The 24,545-nt window shown below is 50.2% G+C and overlaps 2 protein-coding genes across 7 annotated transcripts in view; one reads left to right on the top strand and one right to left on the bottom strand.

Moving 5' to 3' along the window:
• The window catches only part of LOC101169996 (microtubule-associated tumor suppressor 1 homolog), a 45,359-nt gene extending 34,517 nt beyond the window's left edge, over positions 1–10,842 (bottom strand). For 2 of the 6 annotated variants that reach the window (XM_023953861.1, XM_023953873.1), the window contains exon 1: positions 10,717–10,842. The gene's annotated coding sequence lies outside the window, so the exon portion shown is untranslated. Of the gene's footprint in view, positions 1–1,720; positions 1,826–6,285; positions 6,473–6,894; positions 7,042–7,118; positions 7,243–10,659 lie in introns of those variants that run through there. The other 4 variants (XM_023953866.1, XM_023953857.1, XM_023953869.1 and 1 more) reach the window with 4 other exon arrangements.
• Positions 10,843–13,012: 2,170 nt separating this feature from the next.
• LOC101157342 (myotubularin-related protein 7) lies at positions 13,013–24,287 on the top strand. Its single transcript, XM_023953851.1, has 14 exons — positions 13,013–13,239; positions 14,037–14,162; positions 15,208–15,370; positions 15,444–15,601; positions 16,081–16,209; positions 17,103–17,237; positions 17,306–17,438; positions 19,291–19,400; positions 20,869–20,994; positions 21,082–21,131; positions 21,221–21,421; positions 22,069–22,203; positions 22,289–22,455; positions 22,789–24,287. Exons 1-14 carry the CDS (start codon positions 13,216–13,218, stop codon positions 22,848–22,850), a joined length of 1,719 nt encoding a protein of 572 aa, XP_023809619.1. The 5' UTR covers positions 13,013–13,215; the 3' UTR covers positions 22,851–24,287.
• The last annotated feature ends 258 nt before the right edge of the window (positions 24,288–24,545 follow it).

Raw genomic sequence — 24,545 nt, 5'->3', positions numbered from 1 at the left:
CTCAGAAATCCATCTGATCATATCCAGACCATTTATGGAAGACTGGACATAACTGTAAACAGGAACCCCTCCCTGCCAGATCTATGAGGAACACGTGTCAGAAGGAAGACCTGAGACGACCAAAAGGTCACCTCAGAAACCCCCCATCCTGTTATCAACCCCCCCGCAGGACGAGGAGGGGATAGAACTGAACCCACACCCAGACTCCAGAACCACGTTCTCTGACAAGAACAGTCCAGACCTCCACCTTCAGAGGACAGAGGCTGCAGGAGTCAGAGAGGAAGTTCATGCCCCCCCCATCTCTGAGCTCCTCTTCAGCGGTCAGGAGGCGTCCCAGATCTGGAGTGGTGGAGCGGCCGCCTATGATGAGGAGCTCCTCAAACGGAACTGATTTCCTTTAAGCCTCTGACCCGAAACGCTCGTCCGGTCCTGTCAGGAGCTGGATGTGACAGACACGAGCGAGGAGGAGGAGGAGGAGGAGGAGGAGGAGGAGGAGGAGGAGGAGCTTGTATTTCAGGCTCTGGGATCAGAGATTCTGCTGCAGCAGATTATCCTGCAGCTCCTCCTGAATCCTCTTCATCATCTTCATCCAGAAACACCAAACACATTCAGCAGCTTCTTCATTATTCAGAAGGTCCAGCCTTTCAGGGATCAGTGACACAAAGAAGCTCCAGTTTCAGTCTGGCCCTGAACGCAGCACACACAGAGCTTTACAGTACCAGAACCCACTGCAGGGTTCTGCAGGGTTCTGCATGGATCCACTAGGATCCACTAGGATCAGAGTTTTTCATCTTTGACTCAGAAACTACTTTGATGTTTGAGCAGAAGAACAGGAATTGTGACCAACAACACACACACATAAACATATGTACACACATGTACACACTTGTACACACATGTACACACAATTACATACATTTACACACTTGTATACACATTTACACATGTACACACATTTACACACATTTACACACTCACACATCAAGGCAATTACTTTTCAAAATAAAATTTCCCGGCATGTTTTAGTGATTTTACAAACGTTTAAATGCAGATCATGGATTAAATTCTCTGTTTCTTGTGTTCGTGTTGAAGTTGAACCTGAAGCTGGTTTCAGTGGAACTCCATCGTTTTTAGGAAGATCTGAAAATCAGTCTGACTTCCTGATGGAGCAGAAACCTTCTGGATCGTCTTTGAGTTTCTTTCAGAAACTTCTTCCTTCCGACGGCACAAAGATGTGGTTTTCCATCGTTCATGGGGGGTTTGGCAGCTGAACCCTGCAGAGAAGAGCAGCATCACCTCCTTTTCTCTGCCTGTCAGCTCCTCTCATCAGGGGAGTCTGCAGCCAATCCTCCTCCTCTGTCTGACCCTCCTCCCCCACACCCCCCACCCTCGTGTTCTCCTTCATCCAGAACCTCCTCAAAACGGAGCAGTACCACTTCTGTGCAAAGAAAGCCTGCATCATTCAGCTGAAACTGGACTTTCAAACGGGCAGTGAACGCAGCACAAGGAGACACAGGGAAGGTTCTGGATCAGAACCAGAGCTGCTTTTATGACATAACTCAGTATTCACTAGAACCCTGGTTCCAATACCAGAACCAGCTGTCCTTCAGAAGAGGACAGAACGCTGAACAAAAATCGACTTCTTCTTTGAGGTAACCCCCCCCCCCCACTAATGCCCCCCCCCCCCAGCTTCACCCTCAATCCAAACACAGAGACTGACCTGCTGCTGAAAGATCCCGACTGTAACTGGAGGCCGTCGTTTCCAGATGCTTCCTGAATGCAGCAGAGCACCCCCCCCCACCCGGCAGAACAGCCCCCCCACCCCAGACCCCAGAAACAGGTCCGTTAAACAGCGGCTCTGTTGCAGAGCTCACAACTTTCTCTGCAGTGAAACGCCCCCCCCCTCGCTCATCTTCATCCTCTCGCCTGGCGACCCGACTGTGAGGAGCGGCGAGGAAAAGGCTGCGCAGGCTGAGAGGGAGGAGGGGGAGGAGCGCACCTCCCCTTTTGGAACAGGAGCGTGCTGCAGCCCGAGCCTGCCCCCTCCCTCATGAATATTTACTCAGTGCCTGAGATGCCCCACCCCCTTAATAACTTCTATGGATGGAAAGCAGTGTAGTTGGGGGGGGGGGGGTGACATCAGAGAATCACGTCTGCGGAGAATCCAAAGAAAAACCCCAAAGCTTCACTCAGAACACGAGGAGAACGTCTGCAGAACCGCCGGGCCTCTGATCCACGGAACCAAGCAGAATTTACCTGGAGGCCCGCTCACCTGCACGCCACGCTCCCTGGCTCCTCCCACTCACCTGCACGCCCTGTAACTGTCATCTCTCAAGAAGCTCCTCACAGCTCCTCACAGCTCCTCACAGCTCCTCACTACTCCTCACAGCTCCTCACAGCTCCTCACAGCTCCTCACTGCTTCTCACTGCTCCTCACAGCTCCTCACTGCTCCTCACTGCTCCTCACTGCTCCTCACTACTCCTCACAGCTCCTCACAGCTCCTCACTGCTTCTCACTGCTCCTCACAGCTCCTCACTACTCCTCACAGCTCCTCACAGCTCCTCAGTGCTCCTCACAGCTCTTCAGTGCTCCTCACAGCTCCTCAGTGCTCCTCACAGCTCCTCACAGCTCCTCACTGCTTCTCACAGCTCCTCACTGCTCCTCACAGCTCCTCACTGCTCCGCACAGCTCCTCAGTGCTCCTCACTGCTTCTCACAGCTCCTCACAGCTCCTCACTGCTCCTCACAGCTCCTCACAGCTCCTCACTGCTCCTCACTGCTCCTCACAGCTCCTCACTACTCCTCACAGCTCCTCACAGCTCCTCAGTGCTCCTCACAGCTCTTCAGTGCTCCTCACAGCTCCTCAGTGCTCCTCACTGCTTCTCACAGCTCCTCACAGCTCCTCACAGCTCCTCACTGCTCCTCACAGCTCCTCACTGCTCCTCGCAGCTCCTCACAGCTCCTCACAGCTCCTCACAGCTCCTCACTGCTCCGCACAGCTCCTCAGTGCTCCTCACTGCTTCTCACAGCTCCTCACAGCTCCTCACTGCTCCTCACAGCTCCTCACAGCTCCTCACGGCTCCTCACTGCTCCTCACAGCTCCTCACTGCTCTTCACAGCTCCTCACAGCTCCTCACTGCTCCTCACAGCTCCTCACAGCTCCTCACGGCTCCTCACAGCTCCTCACAGCTCCTCACGGCTCCTCACAGCTCCTCACAGCTCCTCACTGCTCCTCACAGCTCCTCACAGCTCCTCACAGCTCCTCACTGCTCCGCACAGCTCCTCAGTGCTCCTCACTGCTTCTCACAGCTCCTCACAGCTCCTCACTGCTCCTCACAGCTCCTCACAGCTCCTCACGGCTCCTCACAGCTCCTCACTGCTCCTCTCAGCTCCTCACAGCTCCTCACAGCTCTTGACAGCTCCTCACTGCTTCTCACTGCTCCTCACTGCTCCTCACAGCTCCTCACTGCTCCTCACTGCTCCTCACAGCTCCTCACTGCTCCGCACAGCTCCTCAGTGCTCCTCACTGCTTCTCACAGCTCCTCACAGCTCCTCACTGCTCCTCACAGCTCCTCACAGCTCCTCACTGCTCCTCACAGCTCCTCACTGCTCCTCACAGCTCCTCACAGCTCCTCACAGCTCCTCACAGCTCCTCAGTGCTCCTCACTGCTTCCCACAGCTCCTCACTGCTTCTCACAGCTCCTCACAGCTCCTCACAGCTCCTCACTGCTCCTCACAGCTCCTCACAGCTCCTCACAGCTCCTCACTGCTCCTCACAGCTCCTCACAGCTCCTCACAGCTCCTCACTGCTCCTCACAGCTCCTCACTGCTCCTCACAGCTCCTCACTGCTCCTCACAGCTCCTCACAGCTCCTCACTGCTCCTCACAGCTCCTCACAGCTCCTGACAGCTCCTCACTGCTTCTCACTGCTCCTCACAGCTCCTCACTGCTCCTCACAGCTCCTCACAGCTCCTCACTGCTCCTCACAGCTCCTCACTGCTCCTCACAGCTCCTCACAGCTCCTCACAGCTCCTCACAGCTCCTCAGTGCTCCTCACTGCTTCCCACAGCTCCTCACTGCTTCTCACAGCTCCTCACAGCTCCTCACAGCTCCTCACTGCTCCTCACAGCTCCTCACAGCTCCTCACAGCTCCTCACTGCTCCTCACAGCTCCTCACAGCTCCTCACAGCTCCTCACTGCTCCTCACAGCTCCTCACTGCTCCTCACAGCTCCTCACTGCTCCTCACAGCTCCTCACAGCTCCTCACTGCTCCTCACAGCTCCTCACAGCTCCTGACAGCTCCTCACTGCTTCTCACTGCTCCTCACTGCTCCTCACAGCTCCTCACAGCTCCTCACAGCTCCTCACTGCTCCTCACAGCTCCTCACAGCTCCTCACAGCTCCTCACTGCTCCTCAGTGCTTCTCACAGCTCCTCACTGCTTCTCACAGCTCCTCACTGCTTCTCACAGCTCCTCACAGCTCCTCACAGCTCCTCACTGCTCCTCACAGCTCCTCACTGCTCCTCACAGCTCCTCACTGCTTCTCACAGCTCCTCACAGCTCCTCACTGCTCCTCACTGCTCCTCACAGCTCCTCACTGCTCCTCACAGCTCCTCACAGCTCCTCACAGCTCCTCACTGCTCCTCACAGCTCCTCAATGCTCCTCACTGCTCATCAATGCTCCTCACTGCTCCTCACAGCTCCTCACAGCTCCTCACAGCTCCTCACAGCTCCTCACTGCTCCTCACAGCTCCTCACAGCTCCTCACAGCTCCTCACTGCTCCTCACAGCTCCTCACTGCTCCTCACAGCTCCTCACTGCTCCTCTCAGCTCCTCACTGCTCCTCACTGCTCCTCACTGCTCCTCACAGCTCCTCACTGCTCCTCACAGCTCCTCAGTGCTCCTCACTGCTCCTCACTGCTCCTCACAGCTCCTCACTGCTCCTCACAGCTCCTCAGTGCTCCTCACAGCTCCTCACAGCTCCTCACTGCTCCTCACAGCTCCTCACTGCTCCTCACAGCTCCTCACTGCTCCTCTCAGCTCCTCACTGCTCCTCACTGCTCCTCACAGCTCCTCACTGCTCCTCACAGCTCCTCAGTGCTCCTCACTGCTCCTCACTGCTCCTCACAGCTCCTCACTGCTCCTCACAGCTCCTCAGTGCTCCTCACTGCTCCTCACAGCTCCTCACGGCTCCTCACGGCTCCTCACAGCTCCTCAGTGCTCCTCACTGCTCCTCACTGCTCCTCACAGCTCCTCAGTGCTCCTCACTGCTCCTCACAGCTCCTCACAGCTCCTCACTGCTCCTCACAGCTCCTCACAGCTCCTCACGGCTCCTCACAGCTCCTCACAGCTCCTCACAGCTCCTCACTGCTCCTCCTTTACCCAGCAGACATCTCCGACCTTCAGATTCACGCCGTGGATGTTTGGTTCTCCTCCAAACCATCGACCGTATCAAAGACCTGGACCGAGTGATTGAGACGTCACTCATGGATAACATTTCACTTCCAGTTCCAACCAAATGACGTCGATTCGGTCGCCATTGTCCTCGCAATACGGCCGCCGCCATGTTGGAACCAGACGTCAATATGCAGGGATTGGTCGAGTCTGCCTGAGTTTCTATGGCAACCACTATCACCAATCAGGAGTGAGCTTGTTAGGAGACAACACCCCTTCCACTGAAAGTGGGCTCGGAAGAATCTGTCAATCGAACCCTTCCAGCGTTCGACGTGACTCCGCCTACTTTCACTGAGGGATTGTCACTGAGTTCATCTGAAGGAGAACAGAGAACCCGGTACTGAAGAGGATCAGAGTTCTCCTGTTTGGTCCAAACCTGAGATCAGGTGAACTTCCTCACCCCACCCCCCCACCCCACCCCCACCAAGCCCCCCCCCCTGCATGGTGGGGGTGGGATAATCCCAGTAAAACCAGCATAATCTGATTAAACACAGTAATCTCATTAAATGTTTTTTTTAACTCATTATATTCTGAATAATAATCTGATTAACCTCAATGTAATCTAAGTAACCACAACAAAATCTGATTAAACACAGGGTAATCTGATTACCTCAACACATAATCTGAAGCACAATGTAATCTAATTAAACAGATTACTCTTATTAAACACATCATAATATGTAATAACTATGGAGTCATCTGATCTACTAAAGCATAACCTGATTAAAAAAATGTAATCTGATTACCAAAGCATGAGTTTAGCAGAATTAAGAAGGTTTTGGAAAAAACAGTTATTTGAAAAAAGAAACACTAAGGAACGGTTTCAGGAGACCTGCGGCGTGTTTCTGCTCGCTGCAAACGCTGAAGGCGCCGTTTCTTTGAATCATCAACAGAATCCGTTTTTTCAAAGCAGCAGACGTTGATGAGCGGCTGAGAAATCGCCCTGAAACGTGTCCGGGGTTCAAACCAGCGCCGTCTGGAACCCTGAGGACGCCGTGTTCCTCCACGACGGTCCACCCAGAGATCCAGAACATTTCTAATTACAGCTAATCAATCTTCTTACTCATTGTGGTTTTTAAATGATGCTCAGGGGAGGGGGGGTGGAGGAGGGGCGGGGCTACTGTGGTTTAAATGAGACGTCTATAAAAATGCAACATGGATTCATCAAATCCATGAATTTATGCTGTTTGATTTTAAAAATGTAAGAATGAAAGAAAACTTTATAGCAGAACAAACCAGTTTAGACTGGAAGGAAAATCAAATAAAACGTTTCAGTGAACGAGTGACTGTTCTGGAAGAATCCAGGATCAGGATGAAGCTGCTGAAGATCCTGAAGGCCACACAAACCCGTGATGCCTTCACTGACTCCACCTCCGCCTGTACCGACGGCAGCTCAAAATAACCACGAATGCAGCGTGGGGGGGGGGGGGGGGTGACTCACATCCATCTGCTGTGTGATGAAAAACAAGGAACGCTTCAATCTTCATGACCAACAGAGTTTATCTCCAAGGAGATGAAAGAAGACAAAGAAGCTCCGCCCACATTGGAACACGAGATTCTTCGTTTTTTCCGGATTAGGACTCTTTTCCTGAAAGTTAAAACCAGTTTGGTAGAGTTTACATCCATGTGAAACCATGCAGACCCTTCCATTAAACCAAAAATCACCATTTTATTCCCGTTTGGTTCCAGAAGTCCCACTCCGACCGTCTTCTGATCCGTTGTCAGAGCGTTCCCGGTGCTCTTTTAACGAGGATTACGACGTTTTTAGCTCAAATTAAAAACACATGAGTCCTTTTTAGGACATAGTTTCTGCAAAAATAAAAAAAAACTCAGAACAGGTCTTTAAACATCTAACAAAACTTTAAAAATGGATCAGAACCTTTTGGATTTTGAATCCTCCACATGTAAAGCTGTTTGGACTTTTTCATGGATTTATGAGAATTGACAACAGTGGTCTGCTGATTTTTTAAGAAGTTTTTGTTATAAACGTTCGTTAAAATCCCCCAACTGTTGTTAAACGGATGCAGAATCCAGAAATGAAAGGTTTTTGGATCTGGACTCCCCTTCCTGCTGCCTTCAGGTTCCATCGGTTCTCCTGGCGGTTCCAGCCTGGAGCGGAGCATTCCTCCCCGACTGACAGCTCAGACATGTGGCTTCATCTGCAGGTGGAGGACGAACCCCTGAGGTGAATCCGTTAGGGCGGTGGGGGCTGCCAGAACAAGCCTCCTCTTCTGTGTGGTCTGGGGCGGGGCTGCAGGAGCCGCTCAGGTAAGAACTTTCACCAAGTCGATCCCAGAAACAAGTCTGAGCAGAGAACGCCCGGCTCCGCCCTGAGGCCGGGCGTGGCTGCGTCATACCTGCAGCGCTCGCTTTTCATCCCAACACCACCCGAGGGGAGGGGCCTGCACAGAACCATCGTGAGGGTCTGACGTCACCTGCAGCACCTGAACGCCGAAAAACTTAAAGTGGGACGGGCGAGGTGGCCACAGTTAACTCCGCCCACTTCCACAACATCTAGAAAATGGAATGTGGGTGTGGAACTTAACGTTCTGTTGCTCCCTTCTGCCTCCAGTGGTCTTTGGAGGAACTGCCTGGTTTAGGAAGGTGGGGGCGTGGCTTAAAGGACCTATATTATAGGGGTGTGTATTGGCAAGAGTCTGGCGATACGATATGTATCCCGATATTTTACCGAAACATGTTTTCTTTCTGTTTTTTTAAAAATGACTTTGAAAAAACTCAACCTGAATTTTAATGTCTTCCACTGTAATAAAATGGTCAAATTCGGTTTAATGATCACAATGTTAAACACTGCAGTTGTATCTCATATATAAGTTGCGTTTACCAAAGCAGTGCTTTTATTTTGGTAAGTTAAAATAAAGAAAGGGAAAAGTCAACATTGTCTGATTTAAAAAATATCTATTTTTTATCAGTGTAAGAAAAAACAAAGAATGAATGTTCCTTAACCAATAAGTTTCTATTGGGGAAATAAAATGCTGTTTATTTTCAGCATTAATGTAGCTTCTCTAGTGCTTTTCAACGGTTCTGGAGCCTGAATGGTGCTTCAAAAATAAAGGGGGGGGGGGGGGGGGGGGGGGCACTGATTCTTTCCAGAAACAATAAAATGTGATGATGAGGCAGCAGGACAGAACGAAGGAAAGTTGCTTTAATGTAACAGAGAAGGTGCTTTGTATGTTTACAGTCTGCTCTGCTGCACCTTTGCCTGCAGACACGCTTCTCACACACAGAAGGAACTGGTAACACTGATCACCACAGTCAGCCTTTTTCAGAGCGATGTACACATCCCTCTGATCCATCAGGTCACTAAACTAGAATCCATTGCTTTGAGGTTCTGCAGAACTTTAGCCCGCTTTGCTAGCATGTTAGCAGATGCTAAGCGCATTAGCCTATTAGCTGCTGTCGTGCTTCACTCGTATTTATCTGAGCCGCTAAAAAGCACAGAAATCCTCGTTTTTCTATCTTACTGGCAGCAACATGGCTCAGAGTTTCTGTCTAGTATCCCTTCAAGTAAAAACGAAGTATTTCATGTCTCAGAACAACAGAACCAGCTGCCTCTGGCTGCAGTCTTCCTGTTGTCTTGTGCAGAGTAGAGCTGCTCAAAGAGGCTCCATGTTCTCTGCTGCCAACTAGAGGTCGGAGGGTGAAGTGGACAACAAGAGTCAGACGCTGAAGGACGCTCAGAAATAATTAAATAAACATCGATCTGGCAGCATTTTGAATCCATACAAGTATTGCCGAATGAAGTATTGGGATATTTTACCCAATCGATTTTTTCTTACACCCCTACTATATTATGCTATTCTTAAGCCTTTTATAGTAAACTATATCCATTCATATGATCATAAATTACCATTAGCACACTAAACAACAATTTTTTATTAAATATGTTTCGCAGCTTATTTTCCTACCAGGAAGTAAGACGACGATCTCTGAGGCCCCGCCCTTTGCTGCGTGCGGGTGCCGCCCATTTCATGACCTACAGTCGGTCTCAGCAGCGTCTCCAAGCGAAAACAAACATCGTCTGAACTTTTGCAAAGATGGATGTGCAGATTGTGCAAACGTAAAGACAGCGTTCAGCCGACCACTCGCTCCACTGAGAAAGTGGGTGTGTCTGTCAGCCTGGGGGCGGAGCTGGCACTGCAGACTCTTCCTGGAAGGGGCGGTTCCTCACTGGTCTACATCAGCTCGTGAGGAACCGCTCGTTTTCGTGGATTGGGAGGGGCTGGTGCTGGTTTTTACAGGAATATGCGTGAACGGATCCAAAAACCACCGTGGGGTTGTTTTTGTCAGGAATGAACATTTTAAACGCTAAAAAGCTCTTCAAAGAGTTGGGAGGTGATGACCTCACATGGGAGTTTGTTCGACTGACATAAAGTATTTTACCCCCCAACGGGTTCATTGCTGGACTTTGATTGATGGCGGTTTTTGATTTTTTCCTACCATTGTTCTCCGAATGTTCTTCCATATTTTTTTTCTCTAAAAGAATTTCGTTGAAGCTACTTGAACCATTGACTGTATATGAGAACTGGAATGACGTCACACTCACTCAGTCCAGGTCTCTGGTACAGTCCATGGTGAGGATTTGTCAATAAATGAATTCTATTGAATTTAGAATTCAGTATCTGTTGTTTATGTTTACTTTGTAGTTTTTGTTTTACGGTTTTCGTGCATCTTTTCTGTGTTTTTTAGTCACCATTTTGAAGCTGATGATCCTGCAACCAGCGGTTCCTGTAGAACCTTTAGAACTCTTTAACATTTGAACAATAATATTAAACTAATGTTTGTTTGGTTTGATTCAAAGCTAAAACTGTGTCCCGCATAGCGGCAGTCGCTGCGGGGGGGGTCATTTCTGCAGAGGACAACCTGTTATGTAACCTGCAAAGTGCTGCAGCAGCACAAACGCCCCGATGTGCGCGTGCACCTTGAAGACACGCTGAGTGAGTGCGTGTGCCCGCCTGCAGGCTTAGCACGAATGGGCACGCGCAAACAGAACCTCCACTGAGATGATCGTTTCCCCACTAACCAGCAGCACGTGGTCCCTCTGACGTCATAATAAACCATCCACCATGAGATAATTACACATCTACGCAGTGTCCCTCGTGCGTGACGCTCTGCGTGCGCTGCGCACGGACGCGCATTCCCGGGTTCTTTACCCAAACTGACCATGACGAGCAGAATCTGGACTCACCGGAACCAGCCGCGAGCGCCACTTCATGCAAGAACACCTGCGGGTCTCCGCCCTCACCTGAGCGCGCCGCTGTCCGCGTGCGTCCCCCATCCAGCTGGATCGTCTCTGCAGCGGCGCATGGATGATTGGCTGAGTCACGAAAAACACGCACGCACCTGTGCGGGGGGGGCAGCCAATGGCTGAGGGAAGAGAGCTCACGGGGCTGCAGAACGCGCACGCGCGCAAAGGAGCAGCAAGGGGCTCTGTTTTTTTTAATTGGCGTTTATTTTTAGGAAAAGAGCTGAAAACTGAAGTTATAACATTTCAAATGCTCGAACCTCCAACAGGAAAATAATAAAAACACAAAAGTAAAAGAAAAAATGAAACCAAAGGTGGAGGATGACTAAACGCTGCCCAGGCTAACTGAGGAAGAGGAGCGGCTCTTCATCACAACCCGTCCGTCATAAATCAGAATCAGAATCACTTTATTGATCCCACACGTGGGAATTTAAAAAGCTATTTACAGACAGTGCAGGTAAAAGATGTGCAAAAAATGTGCAAAGGTTATCTGTTGCATTGTTAGTTATTGTACAGTGTTGTTGTATTTGGTAGGAAGGCTTTCCGGTACCGGACAGTTCTGGAGCGGAGCTGTCTGAGCCTCCTATGAAGGAGTTCTGCTGTCTGTCCAGAACCGGGTTGTCCAGGATGGACAAGTCTTCTTCAGTGACCTCCTCTCCATCACTGATTCAAACGTTTGCAGCCAATGACAGAACTCGCCTTCCTGATCAGCTTCTTCTGTCTGTTGTGTTGGGTCACTGACACCCCCCCAGCAGACCACAGGATGAATGTCCTAAAGGTGAAAGCTGGAGGTTTTCCTTCCAGTTCTGTCTCCGGGCTTTGGGAGGAGTGACAGCTCCACACTCCCGTCTGAAAAGGCGCAGGATGATCCACGGCGCTGCTCAGCCTGAACTTGATCTTTGCCCTGAAGTTCGGGGCATTTGCTGCGTTCAGGGCCTGAAGCCACCTGCAGGTAAATGCTGCCACCTAGAGGCCGAGACCAGACTGACTGAAACGTCCCTCAGACGAGAACCGCATGGAGCTGCAGGAGCCGCTTCTGCTGCCTGGTCCCAGTGACAGAGGTCAAAGGTCAGCAGCAGCTTTCTCTTCCAGAGCTCCACAGATTCTCTGTTGGATTGAGGTCCAGATTCGGGCTGCTTGTTACGTAGACGCTCCTGTGTTGCCATGGTGACGTGTTTGGATCGTTGTCCTGCTGGAAGATGCTTCACATTCAAGGCCCGTTCACACCGGGACGAATTTCGCCGGCGATTTTCGCCGACGTTTAACGCCTCGTGACTAAACAAAGGGCACCAATGAGAGTGTAAACACTGACGCGAAAAAACGGCACGCGTCAAAAAAAAAAATGCCTCGGGTTCGTTTTTTTTTTTTGACGCGTGTCTAATGGATCTATTCGACCAATGAGAATGGCGCTTTTGCACACGTGTCTGGAGCTTCTGAAGTTACAGTAAAACACCACTTGGGGGCGCTCAAACACAAAACTGCCTTTCTGAGCAAACATACCAGCGAAGAAGATAGACGCCAAGTAGCGTCTACACAGCCGCGACGAAATAATGACAGACATTCTAAAATATCCCCGAACCAAGCAGCAGTTGGAGCTACTGATGCTTGAAATATTCATGTTTTCTTTGTATTATTCTGACAAGCGTGTAAATACTTGCTCTCTTCTTCTGAGTGAAAAGCGACTTTAAGAAGCGTAAAGTTGCGCAGCGCCACCTTGTGTACAGGAGTATTTCTGTTTTACATTAAGCGCCATCTAATGTCAGGGAATGAAATTGCATGTTCGCTCGGCTCATCGTCAGCGAAAATCGCCTGGGTGTGAACACAAAAAACGTGACGAAAAACGCTGGCGAATAACGCCTGGCGAATATTCGTCCCGGTGTGTACGGGCCTTCAGTGTTCCCACTGATGGAAGGGGGGTTTTGTCCAAAGTGTCTCCATCCTCGGACCCGTTCATCCTGTCCTTCATCCGGATCCGTCGTCCTGGTTCCTTTGGAGACAAACAGACCTGAACCATCACAGCGTTTGTGTCAGTGTATTATTTTCTAAACTGGATTGTTTATTTATGCTAATTTAATTCAAGGCTCCATGGAAAGACGGAAGTTGGTCCCTTTTCAAAATAAACTCGAATATTACAGAATTTTGTTTAAATAACAAATTTATACAAAACAGGAAACATAAAGATTTTTTTTGTATCAAACACAAAATGTTCTTGCAGAGACTGAAATGATCTTAAACTCGTTTTTGCTCAGCGGGGTTTTATTTTGAAAGTCGGAGCCGGAAATGCTAACACTTGCTATTGTGAAGGGAGGGTCTCGCGCGCAGGGGCAGCGGTTCTGGCTCGGAGACTGGACCGGTACCAGCATGGGGAACCCCGCGGAGCTCCGAAGCAGCCGCCGCCCAGACCGGAGCGCGTTTGTCGGCGTGAATCCGCGGGTTTAACGGACCGAAAGCAAAAACGGAACGGCCGGTTCTCCGCCTCCTCCATTTTGGCCGTCGGTGATGGAGCTCATCCGGACACCCAAGGTAAGGACGGTCGCGCCCTTTGGGTCCTTTCCGTTCGGGTTCTGTTCCGCTTCATCCCGGAGTTTATTGATGCGAGAGTCTTGGTGTAACGGCACCGTTATTGGACCGGGATGAACACGGTCCCGGTATCTCAGGAGGGGGACAGTCGCGGTCACCTGCAGGCCCCCGTTATTTATCCCGGTTCGGTTCATTTCCAGAGGCTGAACGGAACCAGAACTTTGGGATGAGCACCCAGTGTCCGATAATGGAATCAGGCTTCCAGCTTGTGGGGTGGATGGTTCTCAGAAGGCGCGCGCGCGCGCGAGCTTTGTGCAACATCCGCGCGCGCCTTCTGGGGAGGTTCCATCAGGATCGTTTGAAAATCACATTTAAAGGAGAAAGTGCAAAACCTGATTGGAATTACTGAAAAATATGAAGACAAATATTTTTTAAACTTGAAATAAATGTAAAAAATCTCAAACTTAAATTTACAAAAAACTTTAGACCTAAAGCTGTTACCAAAAATAATGATTCTATTTTTGATTTACTTTTTTATTCAAGTCTTTATTTAATTCTAACTTTTTTTAATTTGTATTTACAATTTTATTCATCAAATGTTCAATAATTAAGTTTACAGTCTGTTCATTTGTAGTTTATTTTCTCATTTTTCCAATCTCTGAGCGTTTCATTCCCTTAAAGCGGACCCTGATCCGACCCGTGTGGTTCTGCCAGATCTGACGATCACGCGTCTGAGCAACACCTGAAACTACCTGAACCCTGACAGACTCGCCGTTTCAACCTCCTGTCCTGTGTCTCAGGTGGAACACGTCCGTCTCCTGGACCGGTCCTCGGGTCAGAGGAAAGCCCGTGTGGGGACCCTGTACCTGTCCGCCACGCACACCATCTTTGTGGAGAACGACCCCGAGAGCCGCAGGGAGACGTGGGTAAGCAGGAAGCCAACCTCCTGACCGGCTCCGCCCCGGGCCGCTGATGGACGTCTCTGCGGTCTCAGACGGACGGACGAGTTATGTCCACCAGGGTTTATGTCATTTTCAGTCGGCCACACTGATCTGAGTTTACTCCGCCTCCTTAAAAACGTCCCAAAAATGGACATAGTCGAGTTTAGATCGTCGACTGTATCTGAGAACTGTGACTCCTCCCCCCCTGGCGTTCCAAACAGGAAGTGGCTCCAAGAAGCCAAAATCCCACATGCGTCTACAGAGAAACAAACAGCTGTTCCTCCGTTGTTCTATTGGTCAGTAGAACCGTTCTGGATTTTCGTTTTTTTCCATCACAAACTGACCATTCAGATCCCTCATCAAAAGTAGGCGGAGCCTGCTGGCCTCCACAACGCTCAAAACGTTTGACAGATTTCGTGTAGCCTGCATTCAAGTGTTGGGGGTGTGGCCTTCCAACAGGCTCACTCCTGATTGGTGAGAGTGGTTGCCATAGAAACGTTCATTCAGACCAACTCTGATCCATCACTGCCTGACGTCTGGCTCCAACATGGCGGCGTCCATCTGGTTAGAAAATGGCAATGGAATGACTTCCTGTGAACTTCCTTCAGCGTCTGCGTTGAAACTATTCCAGTCCAGATTCAGATTTTTCCGTTTTGAACTAATCAAACTAATCAGGCTCTGTGACATCACAGATCCAGAGGCTGTGGCCCCGCCCCCTGAAACTAATGTGAGGACGCGGGCAAACGGGGGCTCTCCTCCAACGTTTCCTTCTGACCTCCACGTCTCTCCGTCTCCTCAGACGTTTAGCAGGAGCTGTGATGAAATCATTTCATTCATCAGTAATTCGTGTGTCGATTACGCCGTTTGGACGTCATCTGTGCGCCGTATGCGTGATGTAAACGTGATGTAAACGTGATGTAAACGTGATACAGCAGTGGTTCATGTGGGAAAGTCTGAACGGTCAGAGCGGACACACACCTGCGTAAAAGCGTAAACCTTCTCCGTTCCTCTGGTTCTCCGTGTGGAACAGGTTCTGCACAGCATGGTCCACGGCGTGGAGAAGCCTCCCGCCACGCCCTCAGGAGGTCAGCTGATCCTGCGCTGTAAAGACTTCCGGCTCTTCCACATCTTCATCCCACAGGAGAAAGACTGTCTGGACGTCCACGCCTCTTTGGTCCGTCTGACGCGACCAGGTCTGAGTCCGCCTGCGCCTTTGTGTCCTGAGGCTGCTCTGTGATGAAGACGTGAACTCCTCTTCCTCCTCAGAGAAGTACAGCGAGCTCTTCTGTCTGTCCTTCAACCCCAGCGTGAACAAGGAGGAGCGCGAGGAGTCCTGGAAATTCCTGGACCTGATGGCGGACTACAGGAGGATGGGCGTTCCCAACAACCTGTGGGTTTCCACGCCCGCCAACAGTGAATTCAGGGTAAGTGGAGACCGGACGTCTGCATGAACCGTCACGTCTGCAGGAGCCGTGACGTCTGCAGGAACCGTGACGTCTGCAGGAACCGTCACGTCTGCAAGAACCATGACGTCTGCAGGAACCGTCACGTCTGCAGGAACCGTCACGTCTGCAGGAACCGTCACGTCTGCAGGAACCGTCACTTCTGTAGTGGCTGGCGTCCTCCACCAGAGGGCAATGTCCTCCAACGACCAGAGAACCACAAGAGAAGGACGTTCTCCAGCTGCCAGCTTTCCTGTGAAGGAACGCAGATTTTTGTTTCTCCTGCAGCTGATTGGTCATAGATCAAAGGGCTGATTGATGCTTCATGATCTGTTCTCTGTATCTTCCTCTTCCTCACATGCAACAGTTCCCGTTGGTTCAAACATCAGAAGAGGAACGGTGGCAGCACTCCTCTATGAACACGTGTCACACTCACCTGCTCCGCCTTCATCTCCCCGCAGGTGTGCGACACCTACCCCTCCCAGCTCTTCATCCCAAAGTCGGCCACGCCCACCGTCATTGTGGGCAGCGCCAGGTTCCGAAGCCGAGGGCGATTTCCTGTTCTGTCCTACTTCCACCAGGACACTCTGGTCAGTGGTGTGCACACTCACACATGCACACACACACATGCACACACATACATGCACACTCACACATGCACACACACACATGCACACTCACACATACACACTCACACATGCACACACACACATGCACACACATACATGCACACTCACACATGCACACACACACATGCACACACATACATGCACACTCACACATGCACACACACACATGCACACTCACACATGCACACTCACACATGAACACTCACACATACACACTCACACATGCACACACACACATGCACACACATACATGCACACTCACACATGCACACACACACATGCACACTCACACATGCACACTCACACATGAACACTCACACATACACACTCACACATGCACACTCACACATGAACACTCACACATGCACACACACACATGCACACACATACATGCACACTCACACATGCACACACACGCATGCACACACACATGCACATACACACTCACACATGCACACTCACACATGCACACACACATGCACACACACACGCATGCACACACACATGCACACACACACATGCACACACACACATGCACACACACGCATGCACATACGTACCCACGCACACTGGAGTACGCTAGGCTAGCAGGAGCTCGTTAGCATCCATGCTAACCTAAATAGAAACCAATGTAACGGGTGAGGCTAAGGCTAAAGCTAGCATAAACAATGCACTCACAGTCCCCCCTCCCCCCACACAGTTGCATCAGGCCCTATTGGCCGACGGAAGTCACATGACCGAGTGAAGCAGCACACAGAAGCAATGCTAACATAGGACAGAGGGAGGGGTGGTTCACCCGGGTTACACACAAGCACAGTGAGGATGATGAGGATGATGAAGAGCTCCCCCCGCAGGCTGCCGTGTGTCGCTGCAGTCAGCCGCTGTCGGGCTTCAGCGGCCGCAGTCAGGAGGACGAGATGATGCTGCAGGCCGTGATGAAGGCCAACCCCGGCAGCGACTTCATCTACGTCGTGGACACCAGGCCAAAGGTGACGGTCACCGCACACGCACACGCACACACCTGCCCTGCACGGTCCAAACGCTAACATGTGTGCAGCTGAACGCCATGGCGAACCGAGCGGCGGGAAAAGGCTACGAGAACGAGGACCACTACACCAACATCCGTCTGACCTTCATCGGCATCGAGAACATCCACGTGATGAGGAGCAGCCAGCAGAAGCTGATCGACGGTCAGTGGAGCCGCCCGTGCACGCTGTAGTGCACGTCTGCGCACGCTGCAGTGCACGTGTACTCACTCTAAGCTGACTCACTTTGTACCTGTCACTGACCAAACTGTCCAAGAGACCATCACCCGTCTGAGCTCGTCTACATGCTGCCTTGATGTGTTACCCACTAGATTTCTAAAGTCCTGAACAGTGTGTTGCCATCAATTAATTAAATAGTTAACATGTCTCTTCAATCTGGAATATTTCCAGAGGCCTTAAAAACTGCAGTCATTAAACCTCTCCTGAAGAAAAGCGGTCTTGATCCCACTGTACTGAATAATTTCAGACTTATCTCTAATCTGCCATTTTTAGGAAAAGTCCTTGAAAAAGTTGTCTACCAACAGCTCACTGATTTTCTCTTATTAAACAATTCATTTGATGTTTTCCAGTCAGGTTTTAGACCCCATCATAGCACAGAAACTGCTCTTATCAAGGTAACCAACGACATCCGCCTGAACACTGATGATGGAAAAGTCTCTGTCTTAATCCTGTTAGACCTGAGTGCTGCCTTTGATACTGTTGATCATGGGATCCTTTTGCACAGACTCCAAGACTGGGTTGGCATCTCTGGATCTGCCCTAAGTTGGCTCAAGTCTTATCTAGAAGACAGGAAATATTTTGTTGAAATTGGGAGTTGTGTCTCAGACTACATGGCCTTGACTTGTGGTGTGCCCCAGGGATCAATCCTGGGACCCCTTCTGTTCAACCTCTACATGCTGCCACTAGGGCAGTTAATACGCAGTAATAACATATCTTATCACAACTATGCAGATGATACTCAGATCTATGTGTCACTGACAACAGGTGAATATGGGCCGGTGGATTCACTCAACCACTGCCTCCAACAGATCAGTGCGTGGATGCAGAACAACTTTCTCCAGCTAAACTCAGACAAGACCGAAGTTATTATTTTTGGCCCACAGAAACAAAGAGAAATTGTCAGCAGCTACCTTCATTCTCTGTCTCTTAAACCCTCAAATCAAGTCAGAAATCTAGGGGTAATCATGGACTCTGACCTGAACTTTAACAGCCATATCAAGTCAGTAACATCAGCGGCATTTTACCACCTGAAAAACATTGCCAAAATCAAAAACATAGTGTCAAAGCCAGACCTGGAGATACTTATCCATGCATTTGTCTCCAGCAGGTTAGACTACTGTAACGGCCTGCTCATCGGCCTCTCCAAACGAGCTGTAAAACAGCTTCAGTACATCCAGAATGCTGCTGCTGGAGTCCTGACCAGAACCAGGAAGTATGATCACATTAGTCCTGTGCTCAAGTCTTTGCACTGGCTCCCTGTACCTCAAAGAATAGACTTCAAAGCAGCTCTGCTTGTGTACAAGTCTCTCCATGGCCACGCACCAAAGTACATCTCTGACATGTTAGTGCCATATGAACCATCTCGTACTCTGAGGACCTCAGGGGCCGGCCTCCTGTTGATTCCCAGAGTCAGAACTAAACAAGGGGAATCAGCGTTTCAATATTCTGCAGCTAAAATCTGGAACAGCCTCCCTGAAGTCGTAAGACAGGCCTCTTCTGTGTTCATGTTCAAATCTAGACTCAAAACATTTCTGTTTAGCCGTGTATATGACTGAAAGGTCCTATCTGCACTTTTCTTTCCTTCCTTTCTTTTTAAATCTTTTTTTTTTTCTTTTCTTTTAAAGTAAATTTTATGTTGATTATTTCTATGATGTATTGTGATTTTAATGCATTTTTCTGTTTTGTGAAGCACCTTGAATTACTTTGTGTACGAATTGTGCTATACAAATAAACTTGCCTTGCCTTGCCACGTGTCATGACTCCTCCTCTCCTGCAGTGGGCGACATGCGCTCCCCGTCCATGAGCGACTTCCTGTGGGGGCTGGAGAACTCGGGATGGCTGAAACACATCAAAGCCATCCTGGACGCCGGAGTCTTCATCGCCAGGGTGTGTGTGACACAAACACAACACAAAGAAAGACACAAACACAACACAGACACAATACACACACAACACAAAGACACAACACAAAGAAAGACACACAACACAAACACACACAACACTGACAGAGCACAAAGACACGACACAAACACAACACAGACACAACACAAAGAAAGACACAAACACAACACAAAGACACGACACAAACACAACACAGACACAATACACACACAACACAAAGACACGACAAAGACACAACACAAAGAAAGACACACAAAACAAACACACACAACACTGACACAGCACAAAGACACGACACAAACACAACACAGACACAATACACACACAACACAAAGACACGACAAAGACACAACACAAAGAAAGACACACAAAACAAACACACACAACACTGACACAGCACAAAGACACGACACAAACACAACACAGACACAACACAAAGAAAGACACAAACACAACACAAAGACACGACACAAACACAACACAGACACAATACACACACAACACAAAGACACGACAAAGACACAACACAAAGAAAGACACACAACACAAACACACACAACACTGACACAGCACAAAGACACGACACAAACACAACACAGACACAACACAAAGAAAGACACAAACACAACACAAAGACACGACACAAACACAACACAGACACAATACACACACAACACAAAGACACGACAAAGACACAACACAAAGAAAAACACACAACACAAACACACACAACACTGACAGAGCACAAAGACACGACACAAACACAACACAGACACAACACAAAGAAAGACACAAACACAACACAAAGACACGACACAAACACAACACAGACACAATACACACACAACACAAAGACACGACAAAGACACAACACAAAGAAAGACACACAACACAAACACACACAACACTGACACAGCACAAAGACACGACACAAACACAACACAGACACAACACAAAGAAAGACACAAACACAACACAAAGACACGACACAAACACAACACAGACACAATACACACACAACACAAAGACACGACAAAGACACAACAAAAAGAAAGACACACAACACAAACACACACAACACTGACACAGCACAAAGACACGACACAAACACAACACAGACACAACACAAAGAAAGACACAAACACAACACAAAGACACGACACAAACACAACACAGACACAATACACACACAACACAAAGACACGACAAAGACACAACACAAAGAAAGACACACAACACAAACACACACAACACTGACACAGCACAAAGACACGACAGAAACACAACACAGACACAACACAAAGAAAGACACAAACACAACACAAAGACACGACACAAAAACAACACAGACACAATTCACACACACACAATATATAGCACATAATGCAGGCCCACAGCCACGCTGGCACAGACCCCTTCATTGATTCGCTCTGGTGTTCTGGTTCTGGTCCAGGCGGTGGCAGACGAAGGCGTCAGCGTTCTGGTCCACTGCTCTGACGGTTGGGACCGGACAGCACAGGCCTGCTCTGTGGCCAGCATCCTGCTGGACCCGTTCTACAGAACCATCAAAGGACTCATGGTGACCCACACGCTCTAGAACCGGACCTCCTCAAACCCAAACCTGCTGGGTTCTTGATGTTGACCTTTCTCTCCTCGTCTCCTTCAGCTGCTGATTGAGAGGGACTGGGTTTCCTTTGGTCACAAGTTCTCCCACAGGTCGGTTCCGACTGATCCGGGTCTCAGAAAGACCGACAGGTAAATGCTGAGACCCCCCAGGACAGTTTGTCATGGGTGCTGCTCTGCAGGTACGCCCACCTGGATGGGGACCCCAAGGAGGTGTCCCCCGTCATGGACCAGTTCCTGGAGTGTGTGTGGCAGCTGTCCGAGCAGTTCCCGTGTGCCTTCCAGTTCAACGAGCGCTTCCTCATCGCCGTGCGCGCGCACGTGTACTCCTGTCAGTTCGGCAGCTTCCTGGGGAACTGTGAGAAGGAGCGCAGAGACATGAGGTACGCCGTCGTCTGGCACCGGAACCGCCATTCTGCTTTACGTTCCTGAAGGTTCTGGGCCCGGGAAGACCGGACCGCTTTAGAGACCCAGTCCAAAGAAAAGGCTGGGTTTGGGTTTCCAGCAGCATTTGTTCTGGTGACGGAGAACCGAGTTTAAGATTCTGATGAATGTATTTCTATTTCTAGTCCATGTGAATCAGGAGCCGACGAAAAAATGCTGCTGGAAAACGCTCAGTTGTTACGCAGAAGCCACGATGGGCGGAGTCAATGCCTCCCAGCTCCGCCCCTTTCTTATGCAGACAAATTAAAGTCTTTGTTTTCCTGGAATCTGGATCAGAACCGGATCAGATAGCTGCGAGACTGCTGCGTTGCTAATGTAAGGTTGGGGGGTGAGGGGCTGTAAGCTAGTGGGAGAGAGTGTAAACAAGAGGATGATGGGAAATAAGGCGAGGCTTACTTCCACCCCAACTCAGAGGTGAATTTCTAATGAACTCCTGCCGCTCTGCAGAAACTATGTCCTAGAAAACCACACAGGTTTTTAATTTGAGCTAAAAACGGCGTCATCAGAATGAAAAGACGGCGTTGAAAACAGATCAAAGGGTGGGGGCTGTGCTGATGAGAGTGCACGTGTGCGTGCATGACTGCAGGCTCCGTGAGCGCGCTCACTCCGTCTGGCCTCAGCTGTGGAAGGACCGAGCCCAGTTCACCAACCCGCTGTACCAGGCCGAGCTGAGCCAGAGCCAGGGCGTCCTGAGGCCCAACACCACGCCCTACTGCTTCAAGTGAGGCCCCGCCCCCACACATGATGCTCCGCCCTCTTCCTCTGTTTTCAATTCAAAAGTCACTTGTGAGCCTTGATGGTTCTAGAATGTGGAAGGGGCTCTACAACCACGCCCAGAGGCCAGAGAGGCCGCCGCCCCCTCGCCAATCCCCCGCTGTCAGGGGCGAGAGCCAGCAGCTGGGGCAGGAGCTGACAAATCACAAGGAGGGGCCAGCAGGAGGACCCGCCCACCACCACTCCGGCCCCAGACAAGGTATGGAACACCCCCTCCCCCACACGCCGCAGGCTGTGATTGGCTGGACTCGTCCAATCAGCACGTCTGACCGCTGCAGACATGAGGCGTTCAGGGTCTGTTTGGAAATTAGAACTTAAGGGGACACAGACCTAACGGGGGGGAGAGCAGGAAATCAAATGAAGGGTCCTTTAAGTTGGGGGGTCAGCAATGTTCTAAAAGTCACCCCACCCCCCACAGTGTTTTCTTTGAATAATTCTTTATTGTCAGCGTTACAGGCGACAGGCGGCGCCGTGTCTCCGCTCTGATTGGCTACAGGGGGGGTCAGCTGACTGTCTTGTGTCACTCCCACAGAGGATCTCCACACTGACGGGGCAGCCAATCACGAGGCGCAAAGTCCAGAGGCGAAGGACTGACCGGCTGCAGCTCAGACGCCGCGGGCCGGAGCCCCCCCCCCCAATGTACTCTGACCCAATCACCAACCAGCGCTCTATTAAACCTCGCCCGTGTCCTAAAACATGGACCCAGAGGACAGACAGCCAGAAATGAGCGAGGACCCCCAGCAGGGGGGGGGCTGTCCGTGCTGCTGCCTGACTGGAAAACGGGAAGCTGACTGAATGAGGGGGAAGCTCCGCCCCCTGCTGGGCAGACTCAACACTGTGCCCTCTACTTATTAAAACTTTTATACGTTTTTAACCAGCACCTGTTCCCTGTGGCCCCGCCCACAGCTGCTGCAGCAGCTGTGGGCGGGGCCACAGCTGCTGCAGCAGCGGGGTCTTCCTCCACCAACGGTGTTCCCGAGCCGTTCCACCTGAACGGAGAACGTTTGGAGCGTTACCGTGGGAGACGTGGTGTTTGTTGGCAGCGTTAACAAATCTTCACGTCTGCATTTTTTTCTGTTCTCCACTCTGAGTCCGTAGCGTTTGTTGACGCCCCCTGGTGTTCGCTGTGAGGAAGTGCAGCTCGCCATGTTTTCCAAAGGCGTTTCAGGAAGGTTCCCTCAACTTAGGAGTTCCTGCTGGAACAAACGGACCTGTGATTCTAGAACATGACCCTCTGTAGACCCGGCGTTCTCCAGCGAGGCTGTCCCACGAGCGAGGACGTCCCACGAGCGAGGATGTCCTCCACGTTGGGTTTGTTGCCACAGTAGATCATTCTGCCATCAAAGCAAAAACGACGTAAAAACGTCTCGTGGAGCTGAAGCTCGGTTCTGAACAGGAACACGTTGGTTGTGTTTGATCTGCTGGTTGATGTGACTCGGGATCCAAACGTCACAGAACCGGCTCTGAGCCGGGCCTCTGAGGGCCCGACGATGGAACCTCATCTGTAAAGGAAAGACTTTGACTCAGGTGGGTTTGAGTTCAAGCTGGTGTTTGAAGATGGTGCGTTTGGGGTCTGCGTGGGTTTCAGAGTTTCAGATGAAGAACCTTCATCTCGTCTTCCTCACAGCCTTGATTTCTGTTTGGTGTTTGATGTACATGACTGACGAGAAGGAAGAATAAATGTTGAAGCTGCAGCGAAGTGAATTCTGGGAATCCAGCAGATTGTCCAATCATCTCTTCTGGAGCTCCTGAACGTCTCTTCCTGCTCTGGTTGTGGGTTCGAGTCCAGTCAGCAGCACACACTCCACTCCAGTTGCTGGAGCCTATCCCAGCTGCTGTCAGGTGAATGTGGGGTTTATCCACCACAGACATACACTCACACCTGAATGGAGTTCTGAAAGAACCCGAGGAACCAGGAGAACCTGCGTCCTGGAGAGATCATGTCTTCCACCAAGAGGATCCGTGTTTTAAAAAACGTTTTAAATCGATGTACAAATGTGGGGAGTTTAAATAAACTCAGATGTTTCCTGGTTCTGGTTCTGGTTCTGGTTCTGGGTCAGTCATCGCTCTTTCACATGAGTTGAAGGTTGCAGAGCTTAAAGAAGTGTAGAACGTCAGAGAAGGACCGGTTCTGGAGGACGGTCTTCCATGTCCAGCAGAGACTCTGAAGGTCCTCTCCAGAACAAACTCAGTTTCCCATGATGCAGTGCAGCTACTATCTGGCTTTGGGTCTGCCAGAGAACAAACTCAGTTTCCCATAATGCAGTGCAGCTACTATCTGGCTTTGGG

Source organism: Oryzias latipes, chromosome 1 (genome assembly GCF_002234675.1).
Source record: "Oryzias latipes chromosome 1, ASM223467v1".
In the NCBI taxonomy this organism is placed as follows: Eukaryota; Metazoa; Chordata; class Actinopteri; order Beloniformes; family Adrianichthyidae; genus Oryzias; species Oryzias latipes.
Note: the sequence above shows the minus strand (reverse complement) of the source record. Positions and strands in the feature narration are given on the sequence as shown.